The 18,616-nt window shown below is 34.0% G+C and overlaps 1 protein-coding gene across 1 annotated transcript in view; it reads left to right on the top strand.

Annotated features, from left to right (window-relative positions):
* C17H8orf88 (chromosome 17 C8orf88 homolog) overlaps positions 1 to 18,616 on the top strand; it is a 41,994-nt gene that overhangs the window by 20,203 nt on the left and 3,175 nt on the right. The window contains exon 5 of the mRNA XM_030862859.2: positions 17,662 to 17,768. Coding sequence (XP_030718719.1) covers positions 17,662 to 17,768 — 107 coding nt within the window. The remainder of the gene's footprint in view (positions 1 to 17,661; positions 17,769 to 18,616) is intronic.

Below are 18,616 nucleotides of genomic sequence, written 5' to 3'. Positions count from 1 at the left end.
CTTCACCAACATTTGTTATTTGTGTTCTTTTTCATGATAGACATTCTGACAAGTGTGAGGTGCTATCTTGTTATGATTTTAATTTGCATTTCTCTGATGATTAACGATGTTGAACATCTTTTCATGTACCAGTTGGCCATCTCTATGTCTTCTTTGGATAAATGTCTATTCAGGTGTTCTTCCCATTTTTTAATTGGGTTGTTTGTTTTCTTGATGTTGAGTTGTATGAGCTGTTTATGTATTTTAGATATTAACCCCTTATTGGTCATATCATTTGCAAATATTTTCTCCCATCAGTAGGTTATCATTTTGTTTTGTCAGTGGTTTCCTTTGCTGTGCAGAAGCTTTTAAGTTTAATAGGGCCTATTTGTTTATTTTTGCTTTTATTTCCTTTGCTTTAGGAGACAGATTCAAAAACATATTGCTACAATTTATGTCAAAGAGTGTTTCACCCATGTTTTCTTCTAGGAATCTTATGGTTTCCAGTGTTACATTTAGGTCTTTAAACCATCTTGAGTTAATTTTTGTATATGGTGTTAGAGAGTGTTCTAGTTTCATTCTTTTACATGTAGCTATCCAGTTTTCCCAGCACCACTTATTGAAGATACTTTCTTTTCTCCATTGTATATTGTTGCCTACTTTGTGGTGGATTAAATGACCATAAATTCATGGGTTCATTTCTTGGTCCCTCTGTTCTATTTCATTGATCTATGTGTATGTTTTGTATCCTACTGTTATTTTTTTTAAATTGAAGTACAGTTGATTTACCATGTTGTGTTAGTTTCTGATGTACAGCAAAGTGATTCAGTTATACATACACACACACATATATATATATTCTTTTTCATATTCTTTCCATTATGGTTTATTACAGGATATTGAATATAGTTCCCTGTACTATACAGTAAGACCTTTTTGTTTATCCATACTGTTTTGATTACTGTAGCTTTGTATATAGTCTGAAGTCAGGGAGCATGATACCTCCAGTTCTGTTCCTCTTTCTCAAGATTGTTTTGGCTATTTGGGGTCTTTTGTGTTTCCATACAAATCTTAAAATTATTTGTTCTAGTTCTGTGAAAAATGCCATTGATATTTTCATAGGGATTGCATTGAATCTGTAGATTGCCTTGGGCAGAATGCTCATTTGAATAATATTAATTCTTCCAGTCCATGAACAAGGTATATCTTTCCAAATATTAGTGTCATCTTCAGTTACTTTCATCAAAATATTAGCAAACTGAATCCAACAATACATCAAAAGAATCATACACCATGATCAAGTGGGATTTATTCCAGGATGCAAGGATTTTTCAATATCTGCAAATCAATCACTGTGACACACCACATTAACAAATTGCAGAATAAAAATTATATGATCATCTCATTAGACACAGAAAAAGCTTTTGACAAAATTCAACATCCATTTATTATAAAAACTCTGTAGAAAGTGGGCATAGAGGGATCATACCTCAACATAATAAAGGCTGTATATGACAAGCCCACAGCTAACATCATACTCAATTTTGAAAAGCTGAAATCATTTCCTTTAAGATAGGAAAAAGACAAGGATGCCTACTCTCACCAGTTTTATTCAACATAGTATTGGAAGTCATAGCCACAGCAGTCAGACAAGAAAAAGAAATAGAAGGAATCCAAATTGGAAAATAAGAAGTAAAACTGTCACTGTTTGAAGATGACCTGATACTATTCATAGAAAATCCTAAAGATGCCACCAGAAAGCTTCTAGAGCTCATCAATGAATTTGATAAAGTTGCAGGATACAAAATTAATATACAGAAGTCTGTTGCATTTCTATACACTAACAACAAATGCTCAGAAAGAGAAATTGAGGAAACAGTCCCATTTACAATTGCGTCAACAAGAATAAATACCTAGGAATAAACCTGCCTAAGGAGATAAAAGACCTGTACTTGGGGGCTTCCCTGGTGGTGCAGTGGTTGAGAGTCCGCCTGCTGATGCAGGGGACACGGGTTCGTGCCCTGGTCTGGGAAGATCCCACATGCCATGGAGTGGCTAGGCCCGTGAGCCATGGCTGCTGAGCCTGAGCGCCCAGAGCCTGTGCTCCGCAATGGGAGAGGCCACAACAGTGAGAGGCCCGCGTACCGCAAAAAAAAAAAAAAACACCTGTACTTGAAAACTGTAAGACACCAACTTTATATTTTTGCATTAGGTATGCAGTTTTCTCATCACCATTTCTTAAAAAGACAGTTTTTTTCTTCATTGAATAATCTTGGCACCTTTGTAGAAAACCTTTGACCATAGGTTTATGTGTTTATTTCTGGACTCTCAGTTCTGTTCCCTTGATCTGTAAGTCTACCCTTATTTCAGTACCACACTGTTTTGTTTACTATAGCTTTATATTAAGTTTTGAAATTGTGAAGTATGAGTCTTCCAACTTTGTTCTTTTGCCAGGTTGTTTGGTTATTTGAGATCCCTTGCAATTCTATGTGAGTTTTAGAATCTGTGCTTCCATTTCTGCAAAAAAAAAAAAGAAAAAGACAAGACTGTTGGAATTTTGATATGGATGGCATTGCATTTGTAGGTCACTTTGGGGGATTATTGCCATCTTAACAATATTGAATCTTCCAATCTGTGAACATGGGATATATTTCCATTTATTTAGGTATTCTTTAATTTCTTCCAGCAGTTTCTTACAGTTTTCAGTGTACAAGCCTTATACCTCTTTGGTTAAATGTATTCCTACATATTATTTTTGATGCTAAAAAACTGGTTTTCTTAATTTCCTTTTTGTGTTATTTATTAATTGTGTATAAAATACCACTGATTTTGTGTGGGGACATTTCTATGAGCTTAAAGAAATAAAGGATCATAAGAGAAAATTATGAATAATTAATTGTATGCCAATTAGGTAATTTAGATGCAATAGAAAAATTACTAGAAACACAGAAATTACCAAAACTTACTCAAGAAGAAATAGAATATCTGAGTAAACCTATAAAACATCAGGAGATTGAATTTGTAATACAAAATCTCCCAACAGAGAAGAGTCTAAGATTTGTTGGCCTTACTGGTGAATTCTACCAAACATTTAAAGAAGAATTAATACTAGTCCTTCCCAAGTTCTTCCAAAAAATTGAAGAGGAAGGGACACTTCTCAGCTCTTCTATGAGACCAATATTACTCTGATATAAAAGCCAGACAAAGATATCACATGAAAAGAAAACTACAGACCAATATCTCTTAAAATACGGGTGCAAAAATTCTCAGTAAAATACTTGAAAACCATATTTAGCAGCACAATAAAAGATTATGCACTATGGCTAAGTGGGATTAATCCCAAGAATACAAAGGTGGTTCAACAGTTTAAAATTAATCAGTATAATACACCACATTAACAGAAGGCAGGGGCAAAGAAGATACATCACTATCTCATTTGATGCAGAAAAAGCATTTGGCAAAACCCAATACCCTTTCTTGGTAAAATCTCAGAAGCAAGGAATAGAAGGGAACTTCCTCAACATGACAAAAGGTAAAAACCCACAGCTAACATTGGAAATATGGAAATATGGAAAACCCACAGCTAACATTGTACTCACTGGTGAAAGACTGAAAGCTTTCCCCTCTAAGATAAAGAACAAGTCAAGGATGCCCACTCTCACCACTTTTACTTAACATTATGGAAGCTGTCACTTGAGCAATTGGTCAAGAAAAAGAAAAAAGACATTCAAATAGGAAAGGACAAAGTATTCTCCAGTCACACATGACATGGTCTTATGTGTAGAAATCCTAAAGAATCCACATAAAAAATTTAGACCTAATGAATTCAGCAAAGTTACAGGATACAAAGTCATTTGTGATTTTAGTAATTTGAGTCTTTTTTTCTTAGTCTTCATCAATTTTAAACTTTTCAAATAACCAACTTTTTGTTTTGTTGATTTTCTCTGTTGCTATTTTATCTCTATTTCATTTATCTCCACTCTAATCTTTATTTCCTTCATCCTTGTAGCTTTTGATTTAGTTTGCTCTTATTTTTACTAGTTCTTTAATGTTTAATGTTAGATATTGATTTGAGCAATTTTTTTAGTATAGGCATTTATAGCTGTATGTTTTGCTCTGAGTGCTGCTTTTGCTGCATCCCATAGGTTTTGGTATGTTGTCTCCTTGTTTTCACGTCTCAACGTGTTTTCTCAGTCTTCTGTTATTTTTCTCTTTGACCCATTGGTTGTTTAAGAATATGTTTTTAATTTACACATATTTGTAAATTTTCCAGTTTTACTTCTGTTATTGATTTGTAGTTTCATTCCATTGTGGTCAGAGAGAATACTTTGCATATCAGTGTTTTAAAACTTTTTGAGACTTCTGTGGTCTAACATATAGTTTGTCCTGGATGTTTTATGTGTACTTAAGAAGAATGTATATTCTGCTGTCATTGACTGAAGTGTTCTGTATAGTCTGTTAGGTCTATTTGGCTTATAGTGTTGTTCATGTCTTCTCTTTCCTTTTTGATCTTCTGTCTAGTTTTTCATTCATTATTGAAAGTGGGGTTTTGAAGGCTCCAATTGTTATTGTTAAACTGTGTGTTTCTTCTTTCAATTCTGTCAGTTTTTCCTTCTGTTGTTAGGTACATATATGTTTATAATTGTTTTCTTTTTAATGAATTCACCCCTTTATCGTTACATAATATCCTTTTTTTTCCCTTTTAACAATTTTTGTCTTAAAGTTCGTTTTCATCTAATGTTAGTATACCCTCTCCAGCTTTCTTTTGGTTATTGTCTGCATCAAATATCTTTTTCATTCTTTCACTTTCAGCTTATTTTGTGATTGGATCTAAAGTGAATATCTTTAGACAACATATAATTGGATCATATTTTTAATCCATTCTGCCAATCTCTGCTTTTTAATTGTTTGTGACATTTAATGTAATAACTAATAAGGAAGAACAGCTCTACCCATTTTGCTATTTGTCTTCTATAAGTCTTTTATCTTTTTTTATTCTTCAATTCCTCCATTAATGCCTTCTTTTATGTTTAATAGATTCTTCCTAGTGTATCATTTTTATTCCCTTTTTATTTCCCTTGTCATATATATTTTAGTTATTTTCCTAGTGGTTGCACTGGGGAATAACTGAATTTACAACAATCTAGTTGGAATTAATATCAATTTAGTTTCAAAATTATATAAAACTTTACTCTTATATAGCTATATCCCACCTTTATGTTGTTATTGTCTTTATACATTGCATAATCTATCAACCTAGATTTGCATTTTTATGTATTTGTTTTTTAAATCATACAGGACAAAAGAGGACTCACATCCAAAAATTCATTGATACTGACATTTATATTTACCTATGTAGTTATGTTTACTGGTGTTCTTTATTTCTTCGTGTGAATTCTAATTACTGTGTACTGTCCTTTTATTTCAGCCTGAGGATTTCCTTTAGCATTTCTTGTAAGGCAGGTTTACAAGCAATGAACTCTCTCGGTTTTTGTTTATCTACAAATGTCTCAATTTCTTTTCATTTGAAGGTAGTATTCCAGATATAGATTTCTTGGTTGACGTGTTTTTTGCTTTTAGTAACTTTGTCATCCCACTGCTTTCTGGCTTCCATGATTTCTGATGAGAAATCAGCCTTTTCTCCAATTGAGAATCCCTTGTAAGTGATAAATTGCTGCTTTTCTTCAAGATTTTCTCTTCGTCTTTTAACAGTTTGCTTATAATGCATCTGAGTGTGAATCTCTTTGAGTGTATTTTGCTTGTAATTTGTTGAGCTTCTTGGATGTGTCAGTGTGTGTATTTCATCAAATTTGGGAAATTTTCTGCTATTTTTTCTTCAAACATTCTTTCTGCCCTTTCTCTCTCCCCTATCCTTCTGGGTCTTCCATTATGCATTTGTTGGTATTCTTGTGTAGTCCCACAGGTACCTTAGGCACTGTTCATTTTTCTTCATTGTTTTTTCTTTCCAGTCATCAGATTGGGTAATGTCATTGACTTATCTTTAAATTTGCTGCTTCTTTCTTCTGCCTGGTCATATCTACTGTTGAACCTTTCTAGTGAATTCTTCACTTCAGTTATTGTAATTTTCTTCTCCAGAATTTCTATTTGATTCCTTTTTATAATTTCCATTTCTTTATTGATATTTTAATGATATTGATATTTTGGCAAGACACTTTTCTCATGGTTTCCTTTAGCTCTTTGGGCATATTTAAATTAGTTTATTTGAAGTCTTTCTCTAGTAAGTCCAATATCTCTGCTTCCTCAGGGAAGGTTTCTATTAATTTCTTTTTTCCTGTGTGTGGGCCATACTTTATTATTTCCATGCCCTGTATTTTTTGTTGTTGTTGAAACCGGGTATTTTGAGTATTATAATGTGCTAACTGTGGAAATCAGATTTTCCCCCCTTCCCAGGGTCTGTTGTTCTTGCTTGTTGTAATTGTTGTTTTTTTTGCTTAATGAGTTTTCTGAACTAATAGTATAAAGTCTTTATTTGTCATGTGTGGCCATTCAAGTGTCTTTTTGATATCTTCATGGTCAGCTAATGATTTGGCACAGATTTCCTTTAATACCTAGAACCAAAAAAAGAAAAAAAGCCCTTTCCCAGTCTTTGCATATGACCTCTGTGTGTGTGTTGGGGTGTGCCTTCAGTACTCAGTCTGGAAGTTTACAGCTCTGCCTTTGCCTTCACTTATTGCTTGTGAGGAACCTGAAGGTCAGCCAGGGGTGAGAGCTTGGGAACTCCTCAAGCCTTTCTGTGAGCATGAGCCTAGCCTTTAGCATGCATGTAGCCTTCTAAATTCCTTGGAACATCTGAGAGTCTTTCAGTGCCTTTATTCCCCAACACATCTCTTTCCCTAGCCTTTCCTCCTGAGCTTTTTGTTTTGCCTATTGTTTGCTCCAGTTGTTATCCCTTCCTAGGTGGAAGTGGCTAATACATTTCCATATAAAAGTTTTGACAAATAGATTCAGATAGTAGCCTCAGACCTGGGAGAGTTCTTAGGTGAAATATAGGCAAGTCCTTTGAGATGATTCTTCGGGGAGCCACCAGAGAGGTCAAAAAAAATGCCACCACTATTCTTTGAGACTGGTCTGTATTTCTCTCTCTAGTAGTGGGAACCTAAATCAGGAATGAGACCTGTTATTTTCAAGGCCACAGCCAAAGTGGGTTGGTGGAGCTGTTCCCAGGCAAGTTAAAATGCCACAAAACTCTTTACCAAATTTAGCTGATTTTTTCTTCACTAAGCATTCCCCAGTTTTTGCAAGGTTTTGATTAAATTCCAGAATTTAGGAAAAAGTTGATTCTGGAAGTTTTTGACACTTTATTTGTTGCTTTTGTGGAGGGAAGGACTTTTAGAGTTCCCTACTTGGCAATTTTCGCTGACATCACTCTCTTCTTAATTCCTTTGCTTTCTTCTTTCTTCATTTTGCTCAAGTGCATTCTCCAGGAGCTTCATTGTAAAGGACATTGGGTTGGTGAATTCTTTTAATCTGTGTATTTACTTACACACTTGATTGGTAGTTTGGTTGGATAGAAAATGCTGAGTTGAGGATGAACCTTAAAAACATTATGCTAAATGAAGAAGCCAGACACAAAAGATCTGATATCATATGATTCCACTGATATAAAATGTCTCGAAAAGGCAAATCTATAGAAACAGAGTAATGATTGCCTAGATTGGATTGGGAATGGAGAGTGACAACAAATGAGAGTGAGGTATCTGATGATAGTTGCTGTAAAAGTTCTATATTTCTCATTTGTGGCCACTCAGGTCTCTTTTGTGATATCTTCATGGTCAGCTAATGATTTGGCAGAGATTTCCTTCACTGCCTAGATCGAAAAAACAAAAATAGATTGGGGCAGTGGTTGCGCAACTCTGTAAATATACTAAAAATCATTCAATTGTACACTCAAAATGAGTGAATATTATACTATGTAAATTATACCTCAATAAAGCTATGGAGGAAGAGGAAGAGGATGAAAATAAGAATTAGTAGAGCTCTGCTTGGTAGTGCTGTCAAAACCTGCTGAGTGAAACACAGTGAGTGAATCTTCAACCTCAGGAGCCTGTGCTTTGGGAACTCACAAGAACAAGCTGGGTTTCCCTTGTGTTGATTAAATATAGAATTTGATTTTTTAAATTTCCAGGTTGAAAATTATTTTCATTCTAAAATTTTAAGGCATTTTGCTTTATTTTCTAGCAGTCTATGTTAATTGGCTCTTAATTCTATGAAGTCCAGTGCCATTCTGATCCCCAGTTCTCCAAGGCCCTTAGTAAATGGCTTTGTCTTTTATTTCTGTTTTTTTGTTTTGTTTTGTTTTGCCATTGTTGCTCTGGAAGTATTTTGGATTGTGTGTTTACCTTAGGTTTTCTGAAATTTCCTATTGTTTTGTCTCTTTTTGTAGTCTTTTTTTTTTTAACTCAAAGTTTTCTCCTGAGCAATTGGTGAACTTCTTCGATCTCAAGACTTAGGTTCTTCTGATGTGGAAATTTGTGGATATTTCTTTGATAATGTTTCTCATCTCCATTTTCTTTGTGTTCTCTTCCTAAAACTATTATATTAGTAATATATTAGTAACATTAGCCTACTTGACTCTGATTGTTTCTCTAATTTTCATATATTTTATTTCTTATTTTTCATCTTCTCATCTTTCAGGTTTACTTCCTAATAGCCTTCCTCAATTTCTTTATTTGGCAGCATAGTCCAGAGAACAACTTGGAATTGAGTATTAGCCATTAGTTCTTTTAAAAGCCACAAGTCATTTCCATCACTGGAAAATTCTTTCACTTCTTCCACATTGTGCAGCAGCAATCTCTCCTTTCCTCCCAGCAGTTTCACTCCTAGTTTTCCACCAAAGGGAAATGAAAAAATAGGTCCACACAAGAACTTATAGTATATCCAATTCATCCAAGTTGTCAAATGTTGGCTTAAAGTTGTTCATAGTATTCTCTTATTTTCTATTTAATGTCTATAGGACTGTGGTGATAACCCCTTTCTTATCTTTGATATTGATCATTTGTGTTCTTTTTCTTTATCAGTTAGTCTAGCTTGAGATTTGTCAATTTTGTTTCTCTTTTCAAAGAACCAACTTTTGGCATTTTAATTTTATATATTTTTTTCTATTTTGGTGATTTTTCCTTTTTATGAATTCCTTTCTTCTATTTTGGGTTTAGTTTGCTCTCCTTTTTATAGCATTTTTAGATGGATTGTTAGGTCATATGTTGTAGATATTCTCTTATAAGAATGTATAAGAACAAGTGATGGTAGTCAGAAAGAGAAAGACATATACCATATGATATCACTTATACGTAGAATCTAAACTGTGGCACAAATGAACATATCTACAAAACAGAAACAGACTCACAGACATAGAGAACAGACTTGTGGTTGCCAAGGGGGAGGGACATGGGGGAGGGAAGGACTGGGAGTTTGGGATTAGCAGATATAAACTATTATATATAGGATGGATAAACAACAAGGTCCTACTGCATAGCACAGGAAACTATATTCAATATCCTGTGATAAACCATAATGGAAAAGAATATAAAAAAAGAATGTCTATATGTGTATAACTGAGTCACTTTGCTGTACAGCAGAGATTGGCACAACATTGTAAATCAACTGTACTTAAATTTTAAAAAAAAATTACAAACCTAAAAAAATGGAATGTTTAAGAACAAAGCTGAAGGAATAACCCTCCTGTGAGATTTCAGGCAATACTAAAAAGCTACAGTAATCAAAGCAGCATGGTATTGGCACAAAAACAGACATATAGATCAATGGAACAGAATAGAGAGGCCAAAAATAAATCCACACACCTAAGGTTAATTAATACATGACAGAGGAGACAAGAAATAAACCCACACACCTACAGTTAATTAATACATGACAAAGGAGACAAGAATATACAATGAAGAAAAGACAGTCTCTTCAACAAGTGGTGTTGGGAAAGCTGGGCAGTTACATGTAAGTCAGTGAAATTAGAATACTCCTTCACAGCATTTACAAAAATGGTTCAAAGACCTAAATATAAGACATGACACCATAAAAATCCTAGAAGAGAACATAAGCAAAACATTCTCGGACACAAATCATAGCAGTATTTTCTTAGATCAGTCTCTCAAGGCAAAAGAAATAAAAATAAAAGTAAACAAATGGAACCTAGTCAACCTTAAAAGCTTTTCACAGCAAAGGAAACCATAAACAAAGCAAAAAGACATCCTACGGACTGGGAGAAGATATTTGCAAATGATGCTACAGACAAGGGCTTAATTTCCAAAGTATACAAACAGCTCATACAACTCAATATCAAACAAACAAACAACTCAATCAAAAAATGGGCAGAAGACCTAAACAGACATTTCTCCAAAGAAGACATAACAGATGGCCAGCAGGCACATGAAAAGATGCTCAACATCGCTAATTATTAGAGAAATGCAAATCAAAACCACAATGAGATATCACCTCACACTGGTCAGAATGGCCATCATCAAAAAGTCTACAAATAATAAGCACTGTAAAGGGTGTGGAGAAAAGGGAACTCTCTTACACTGTTGGTGGGAATATAAATTGGTACAGGCACTGTGGAAAATAGTATTGAGGTTCCTTAAAAAACTAAAAATAAAGTTATCATATGACCCAGCAGTCCCACTCCTGGGTATGTATCTGGAAAAGATGAAAACTCTAATTCAAAAAGATACATGTGCACCCCAATGTTCATAGCACTATTTACAATAGCCAAGACATGCAAATAACCCAAGTGCCCATCAACAGTCAGTTGCCTTAAGAAGATATGGTATATATACACAATGGAATATTAGCCGTAAAAAAGCATGAAATATTTCCATTTGCAGCAACATGAATGGACCTCGATAATATCATAGTAAGTGAAGTAAGTCAGACAGAGAAAGACAAATATTATATGTATCACTTATATATGTAGTTTAAAAAATAATACAAATGAATCTATGTACAAAACATAAATAGACTCACAGACATGGAAAACAAACTGGTGGTTACCAAAGGGGAAAGGAAGGGGAGGAGGGATAAATTAGGAGTATGGGATTAACAGATACAAACTACTATACATAAAATAGATAAGCAACAAAGATTTATTCTACAGCACAGGGAACTATATTAAGTATCTTATAATAACCTATAATGAAAAATAATGGGAAAAAATATATATTTTGTATATTTATATACTTATGTTTTTATATTATACACAATATTATATATATATATAATCACCTGAAAGTAACACAATACTGTAAATCAACTATACTTCAATTAAAATAAAGAATTTATGTTTTCCTTGGAGCACTACTTTAGTTGCACTGCAGCAATTTTTACTTTTTTTTTTTTTTTTTTTTTTTTTTGCGGTACGTGGGCCTCTCACTGTTGTGGCCTCACCCATTGCGGAGCACAGGCTCCAGATGCACAGTCTCAGCAGCCATGGCTCACGGGCCCAGCCGCTCCGCGGCATGTGGGATCTTCCCGGACCGGGGCACAAACCCATGTTCCCTGCATCGGCAGGTGGACTCTCAACCACTGCGCCACCAGGGAAGCCCTACATTATATTTTAATTGTCATTAAGTTTAAACTATTTTTAACTTCCTTATTATCTTTGACTTGTGAATTATTATAAAGTATGTTATTTAATTTCTAAGATATTTGAGATTTTTCTGGATATCTTATTAATAGATTTCTTAATTTACTTTGTTGTCAGAGAATATAGTCTATATGATTTCAAGCTTCTTAAATTTATTTTTTTATTTTTAGCATTTTTTTAAAGTTGACATATATATTAGTTACAGGTGTACAACATAATGATTTGACATTTGTATATATTGTGAAATGTTCACTTCAGTAAGTCTAGTTAACATCTGTCACCATACATAGTTACAAAATTTTCTTTCTCTTGTGATGAGAACTTTTAAGATTTACTCTCTTAGTGACTTTCAAATATGCAATACAGTAATATTAACTATAGTCACCATGCTGTATACATTACATCCCTGGGACTTATTTTATAACTGGAAATGTGTACCTTTTGACCCCCTTCACCTACTTCACCTACCCCTTAGCCCCACCTGTGGCAACCACCAATCTGTTTTCTGCATCTGTAAGTTTGTGGGGTGTTTTGTTTTGTTTTTAAGATTCCACATATAAGTGAGGTCATACGGTATTTGTCTTTCTCTGTCTGATTTATCGTAATGCCCTCAAGGTCCATCCATGTGTTGCAAGTGGCAAGATTTCCTTTTTTTTATGCCTGAATAATATTCCAGTGTGTGTGTGTGTGTGTGTGTGTGTGTGTGTGTGTGTGTGTATATATATATACACCACATTTGCTTTATCCGTTCATCCATCAGTGAACACTTAGATTGTTTTCATGTCTTGGCTATTGTAGATGTCCTGCAATCAACATGGGGGTGCATATATGTTTTTGAATTAGTATTTTTGTTTTCTTTAGAAATGCCCAGAAGTGAAATTGTTGGATCATGTGGTAGTTCTGTTTTTGATTTTGAGGAACCTTCATACTGTTTTCCTTAATGGTTGCACAAATTTACATTTCCACCAACAGTGCACATGTTCCCTTTACTTCACATCCTCGCCAACACTTGTTATTTCTTGTTTTTTTGATGACAGCCTTCCTAACATGTGATAGCTCATTGTGGTTTTGATTTGCATTTCCCTGATGATTAGTGATATTGAGCATCCTTTCTTGTATATGTTGGCCATCTGTATGTCTTCTTTGGAAAAATGTCTGTGCAAATCCTCTGCCCATTTTTAAATCAGGTTGTTTGGGGTTTTTTGCTATTGAATTGTATGAGTTCTTTATATATTTTGGATATTAGCCCCTTATCAGATATATGATTTGCAAATATTTTCTCCTATTCAGTAGGCTGCCTTTTCATTTTGTTGATGTTTTCCTTTACTATACAGAAGATTTTTAGTTTGATGTAGTTCCACTGATTTATTTTTACTTTTTGCTGCTTTTGCTTTTGGTGTCAAATCCAAAAAATCATTGCCAAGACCAGTGTTATGGAGCTTACTGCTTATATTTTCTTCCAGGAGTTTTATGGTTTCAGGTCGTACATTCAGGCATTTAATCTATTTTGAGTTAATTTTTGTGTATAGTGTAAAGTAAAGGGTCCAGTTTCGTTCTTTTGCATGTAGCTGTTTAGTTTTCCCAATACCATTTATTGAAAAGACTGTCCATTTCCCATTGTATAGTTTTGGTTCCTTTGTTGTATATTAATTGACCATATATTAGTGGGTTTATTTCTGGGCTCACTATTCTGTTCCGTTTATCTATACATCTGTTTTTAGGCCAATACCGTACTGTTTTGATTACTATAGCTTTGTAATATAGTTTGAAATCAGGGAGTGTGTTACCTCCATCTTTGTTGTCCTTTCTCAAGATTGCTTTGGCTATTTGGGTTCTTTTGTGATTCCATACAAATTTTAGGAATTTTAGGAATTTTTGTTCAATTTCTGTGAAAAATGCCATTGGAATTTTGATAGGGATTGCATTGAATCTGTAGATTGCTTTGGGTAATATGGACATTTTAATGATATTAATTCTTGTGATCCATGAGCACAGAATATCTTTCCATTTATTTGTGTCATCTTCATTTTCTTTAATTAATGTCTTAAAGCATACAGGTCTTTCCCTCCTTGATTAAATTTATCCCTAGGTTTTTTTATTCTTTGTTGCAATTGCAATTGGGATTGTTTTCTTAGTTTCTTTTTCTGATAGTTTATTTGTGTATAGAAACACAACAAATTTTTGAATATTGATTTTGTGTCCTGCAACTTTACTCAATTCACTTATTAGTTCTAACAGTTTTTGGTAGAGACTTCAGCGTTTTCTTTATGTCACTTGCAGATAGTGACAGTTTTACTTCTTCCTTTCCAATTTGAATACCTTTTTCTTTTTTTGGCTAAATTGCTCTGGCTAGGAGTTCTAATACTATATTGAATAAAAGAGGTAAGAGTGGCCATCCTTGTCTTGTTCCTACTCTTAGAAGTAAAGCTTTCAGCTTTTCACCATTGAGTATGTTAGCTGTGGGCTTGTCATATATGGCCTTTATTAGGTTGAGGTATATTCCCTTTATATCTGCTTTGTTGAGAGTATTAAGCATAAACGGATGTTGAATTTTGTCCAATGCTTTTTCTGTATTTATTGAGATATCATATGATTTTTGTCCTTCATTTTGTGATGTGGTATATCACATTGATTGATTTGTGGATATTGAATCATCCTTACATCCCTGGAATAAATCCCACTTGATCATGCTGTATGATCCTTTTAATGTATTGTTGAATTTGGTTTGCTAATATTTTGTTGAGGATTTTTGCATCTATGTTCATCAGGAATATTGGCCTGTAATTTTCTTTTCTCATGACATCGTTTTCTGGTTTTTGCATCAGGGTGATGCTGGCCTCATAAATTGAATTTGGGAGTGTTTCTTGGAAGAGTTTGAGGATTGGTATTGATTTTCCTTTGAATGGTTGGTAGAATTCACCAGTGAAGCCATATGGTCCTGGACTTCTGTTTGTCGGGAGGTTTTTGATTCTGATTCAATTTCATATTTTCTATTTCTTCATGATTCAGTCTTGGTAGGTTGTATGTTTCTAGGAATTTATCAGTTTCTTAGAGGTTGTCAAATTTGTTGCGTATAACTGTTCATAATATAATCTTATCCTTTGTATCTCTGTGGTATCAATTGTAATGTCTCCCCTTTCATTTCTGATTTTATTTATTTGAGTCCTCTTTTTTCCAAGCCTCTTAAATTTATTGAAACTTATTTTATAGCCAACATATAGTCTGTCTTGGTTACTGTACCATATCTCTGTGAATATAATTTGTATTTTGCAGTTGTTGATGTAACTTTTATAATTGTCAGTTAAATCAAGGTGGTCCATAGTATTGTTAAGATCTGTGTCTTTTCTGGGTTTTCTTTTGTCTAGTTATATCAGTTGCTGAGGGAAGGGTTTTTACATTACCTAATATTTTTGTGGAATTGTGTGTTGTCCCCTTTATTTCTGTCAATTTTTGCTTCATGCATTTTGAAACTCTGTCCTTAGGCACAACACATTGATAATTGTTATCTCTTTATCTAATGTTAAGAGCCACTCTAGCCTTCCTGTTCTTAGTCTTTGTGTGGTATATCTTTTTATATCCATTTACTTTCAACCTATCTGTGTCTTTATGTTTAATATGTATTTCTTGCAGGAAGCATGTAACAGTGTCTCTTTTTATTTGTTGTGTCAATTTATGGCCTTTAATTGCAGTGTTTATCTTAGGAGTGAGTATACTATGGCCCTCAGGCCAAATGCCCAATTTGGAAATTAAATTTTATTGGAATACAGCCACATGCTTTATTTAGTTATTATCTGTGTTTACTTTTCTGCTACAAGACAGAGTTGAGTAGTTGTGACAGAGATTATATGTCCCAAACTCCTCAAGTATTTACTTTCTGGTCATTTACAGAAAAATTTTGCTGACCCTGGTTTAGACCATTAAGATTTAATGTGATATGGTTGAATTTAGGCATATAATTTTATTATTTGTTTTCTGTTTGTCCTCATTTTTGTTTGTTTTTGTTTCCCCCTGTTCTTTGGATTTTGTTAAGTTTAATTTTTGGCATTTAATTATATCTATTGTATTTTTAGCTGTATTTCTTTGTATTTTTAAGTGGTTGATCTAGGGATTATAATATCTAACTTTCTCAGTGTACTTGTTAATATTGTACTTCATGCAAAACAGTGATGGCAAAACTTTGCAACCATATGTAGTTTCCTTTCCTTTATTCCCCTGCATTGATCTTTTTGCTATAGCTGTATGCATCATATCTCCATACCTTGGAAATCTCACCAGGCAGTGTCAGAAGTTTTGCTTTTCAACAATCATACATATTTTCATAAAACTTAGATAAGGGGGGAAAAAGGAGTCTGTTATATTTATTCAGCTATTTGCCATCTCTCTTTTGTTCTCCTTTAAATCTTAAGATGAAAGACTCTGTCTGGTATCATTTCCCTTCAACCTGGAGGACTTCCTTTAGTGTTTCTTATAGATCAGGTCGGCTGATGACAAATTCTTTTAGTTTTCTTTCATCTGAAAATGTTTTTTACTTCATATGCATTCCTGAAGGATTTTTTTCACTGGCTATGTATAAGGGAAAAACTACACTCCTCCTGTGTTTTCCTCTACTCTCAATACTCTATTATACTCACAACACTTCTGACACTAGATGTGAGGTTTTTCCACATATCAAGCAATTCATTGCGAAACCAGCTTGGTGTCCTATAATTCAAGTTAATTCTGATATAAACTGGAATTAATGTAGATGCCACAGGGTAATGGCCTGGTCACATAAGACTACCCTCCACTTCCGATGACAGTTACAGGTAAAGGTTCCCAAGACCCCCTTCTTGGATTCTGTGTCATTTTCTAGGACAGCTTACAGAACTTAGGGAAACCACTTTCTTACATTTACCAGTTTATTACATAATTAAGGGTATGATAAAGAATATAGATGAATAGTCAAATGAAGATATACATAGGGCAGGGTTTTGTAGGGTCGCAAGTGCAAGAGCTTCTGTGGAGTTGAGTTACACCACTCTCTGGTACATGGATGTATTCACCCACCCAGAATCTCTCCAAACCCTTTACTTTTTTGATTTTTATGGAGTCTTCAACACGTAGGCACCATCGATCCTTAACTCAATTTCCAGCCCCTCTCCCCTTCTCAGAGGATGTAGGGGTGGGGCTGAAAGTTTCAAGCTTCTAATCATGGCTTGGTCTTTCTGGTGATCAGCCCCCATCCAGGAGCCCACCAAGAGTCACCTCATTAGAACAGAAGACCAAATCACCCAGAAAATTTTAAGAGATTTAGCAGCTCTGTGTCAGGAACTAGTGTCAAGGAACAAATATTAGAACAAAAGACGCCCCTAGTGCTCTTATCACTTAGGAAATTACAAGGGAAAGGATGTTTGTGCCAGGAACAGGGACAGAAACCCATATATATATTTTTTCTATTATTTCACAATATGGGAACCTAGGTTGTCAGTCCTTTTCTGTTGGAAATTTAAAGATTATAGCTCCACTATTTCTGGCCCAGCAAATGGTCTCATATAGACCAAGATGGTGATAGTCTCTGATGAGAAATCTGCAAATATTTGAATCATTGTTCCCCTTGAAGATAGGGACCCTATTTTGGACCTTTTTCACCATTATCTACAATAAATGTTTCTTGAATTTATTGGATTGTATTAAATTTTTAGTAAGTTAATATAAAGACTAGACAGGCTTATTAGGGTTCCATTTCCATAGGCTTATTAGGATCTGAATTGCCCAATAGGTGTTATACCTGTTATATTTTATAAAAGAAGATTTCTTTACTAGATATGAATAAACCAGATAAAAGAAGCAATGCATTACCAAGTTTCTGAAATGTTTCCTTGGTTAATTGGCTTTATTTCTATGTAAAAGGAAAATTGGAGGCAGTAGATGTTTGTCCGAGCTTTTTCCCCACTTCTCTTTTACATAAAAACTACTTACCATTTTATAAAATAATGGACAGTTAAGGGACATCCAGAAAGAAATGAGCCAAAAAGTGTTCTGGGAGAGTTCTGTGCTTTATAACATTACATTTGATGTTTTGATATCTACAGAGAGAATCAAATACAGCAGAGATTTTCTGTTGAAGCTCTCAAGTGTTTCCATCTGCAGAAAAAAACCAGACTTTCTGCCTGATCATCCCATTGTACTTCAAAAACCAGTAAGTAGTTTTCTAATTTTGTATTGTTTTAATCCTAAATATTTATCTTTTAAAGATTTTTGTATTGTTTTAATTCTAAAATATGTGTCTTTTAAATCTTTTTAATGTTCTCATTGTGAAATATAATTCAGAAAAGTACATAAATCTAAATGTATAGTATAACCAATTACTGCAAGTAATTACCACTCTGTCAAAAATAGAATGGAATTGTCATATTTTAGGAAATATTTTTGTTTTTCAATTAAGTTTTATAACTCACCTGAAATTGATTTTACTATATGGTGTGAGGTAGGGGTGAAGTTTTATTTTTTTCTGCATGGATATCCAGTCATCCTAGCAATATTTAGCAAAAGGATAGTCCTCTGCCACCTTTGTGGCAATATATTTACATGTGGTCTGTTTCTGGGTGCTCTGTTCTGTTCAGTTACTCCTTTTATACAGTAAAACAACACAACTATTCTTCAACACATCTTTGCTGTTTCTTAGCCCTTTACATTTCTGTGTCACCTCATCAAATTCTATCAAAGTAAATACACACAGTAAATACATACATGTATCTTTCAGGATATTGATTGGAAAGGACATGGGTTTCATGTCAGGCTTGGGTTCAAGTTGTAGCTCCACCTGTGTACTGGTATATTGTTCAAACTTAGGCAAGTCACTTAACGTTCTTGAGCCTCAGTTTTGCAATTGTGATAAGGGGATGATTTCTAATTGTTAGAATTAAATGAAATGTATGAAATTGCTTTTAACATGGTACTTATCTCTCATTATGTACTCAGTAGGTGTTGATTTTCATCTTTTATGGTCTTTACTTCCATTTTGACTGGAATTTGAATTTCTTTTAT

The sequence above is a fragment of the Globicephala melas genome, chromosome 17, assembly GCF_963455315.2.
Source record: "Globicephala melas chromosome 17, mGloMel1.2, whole genome shotgun sequence".
Classification (NCBI taxonomy): domain Eukaryota; kingdom Metazoa; phylum Chordata; class Mammalia; order Artiodactyla; family Delphinidae; genus Globicephala; species Globicephala melas.
The sequence above is the reverse complement of the archived record's forward strand: the minus strand, read 5'-3'. Positions and strand labels throughout refer to the sequence as shown.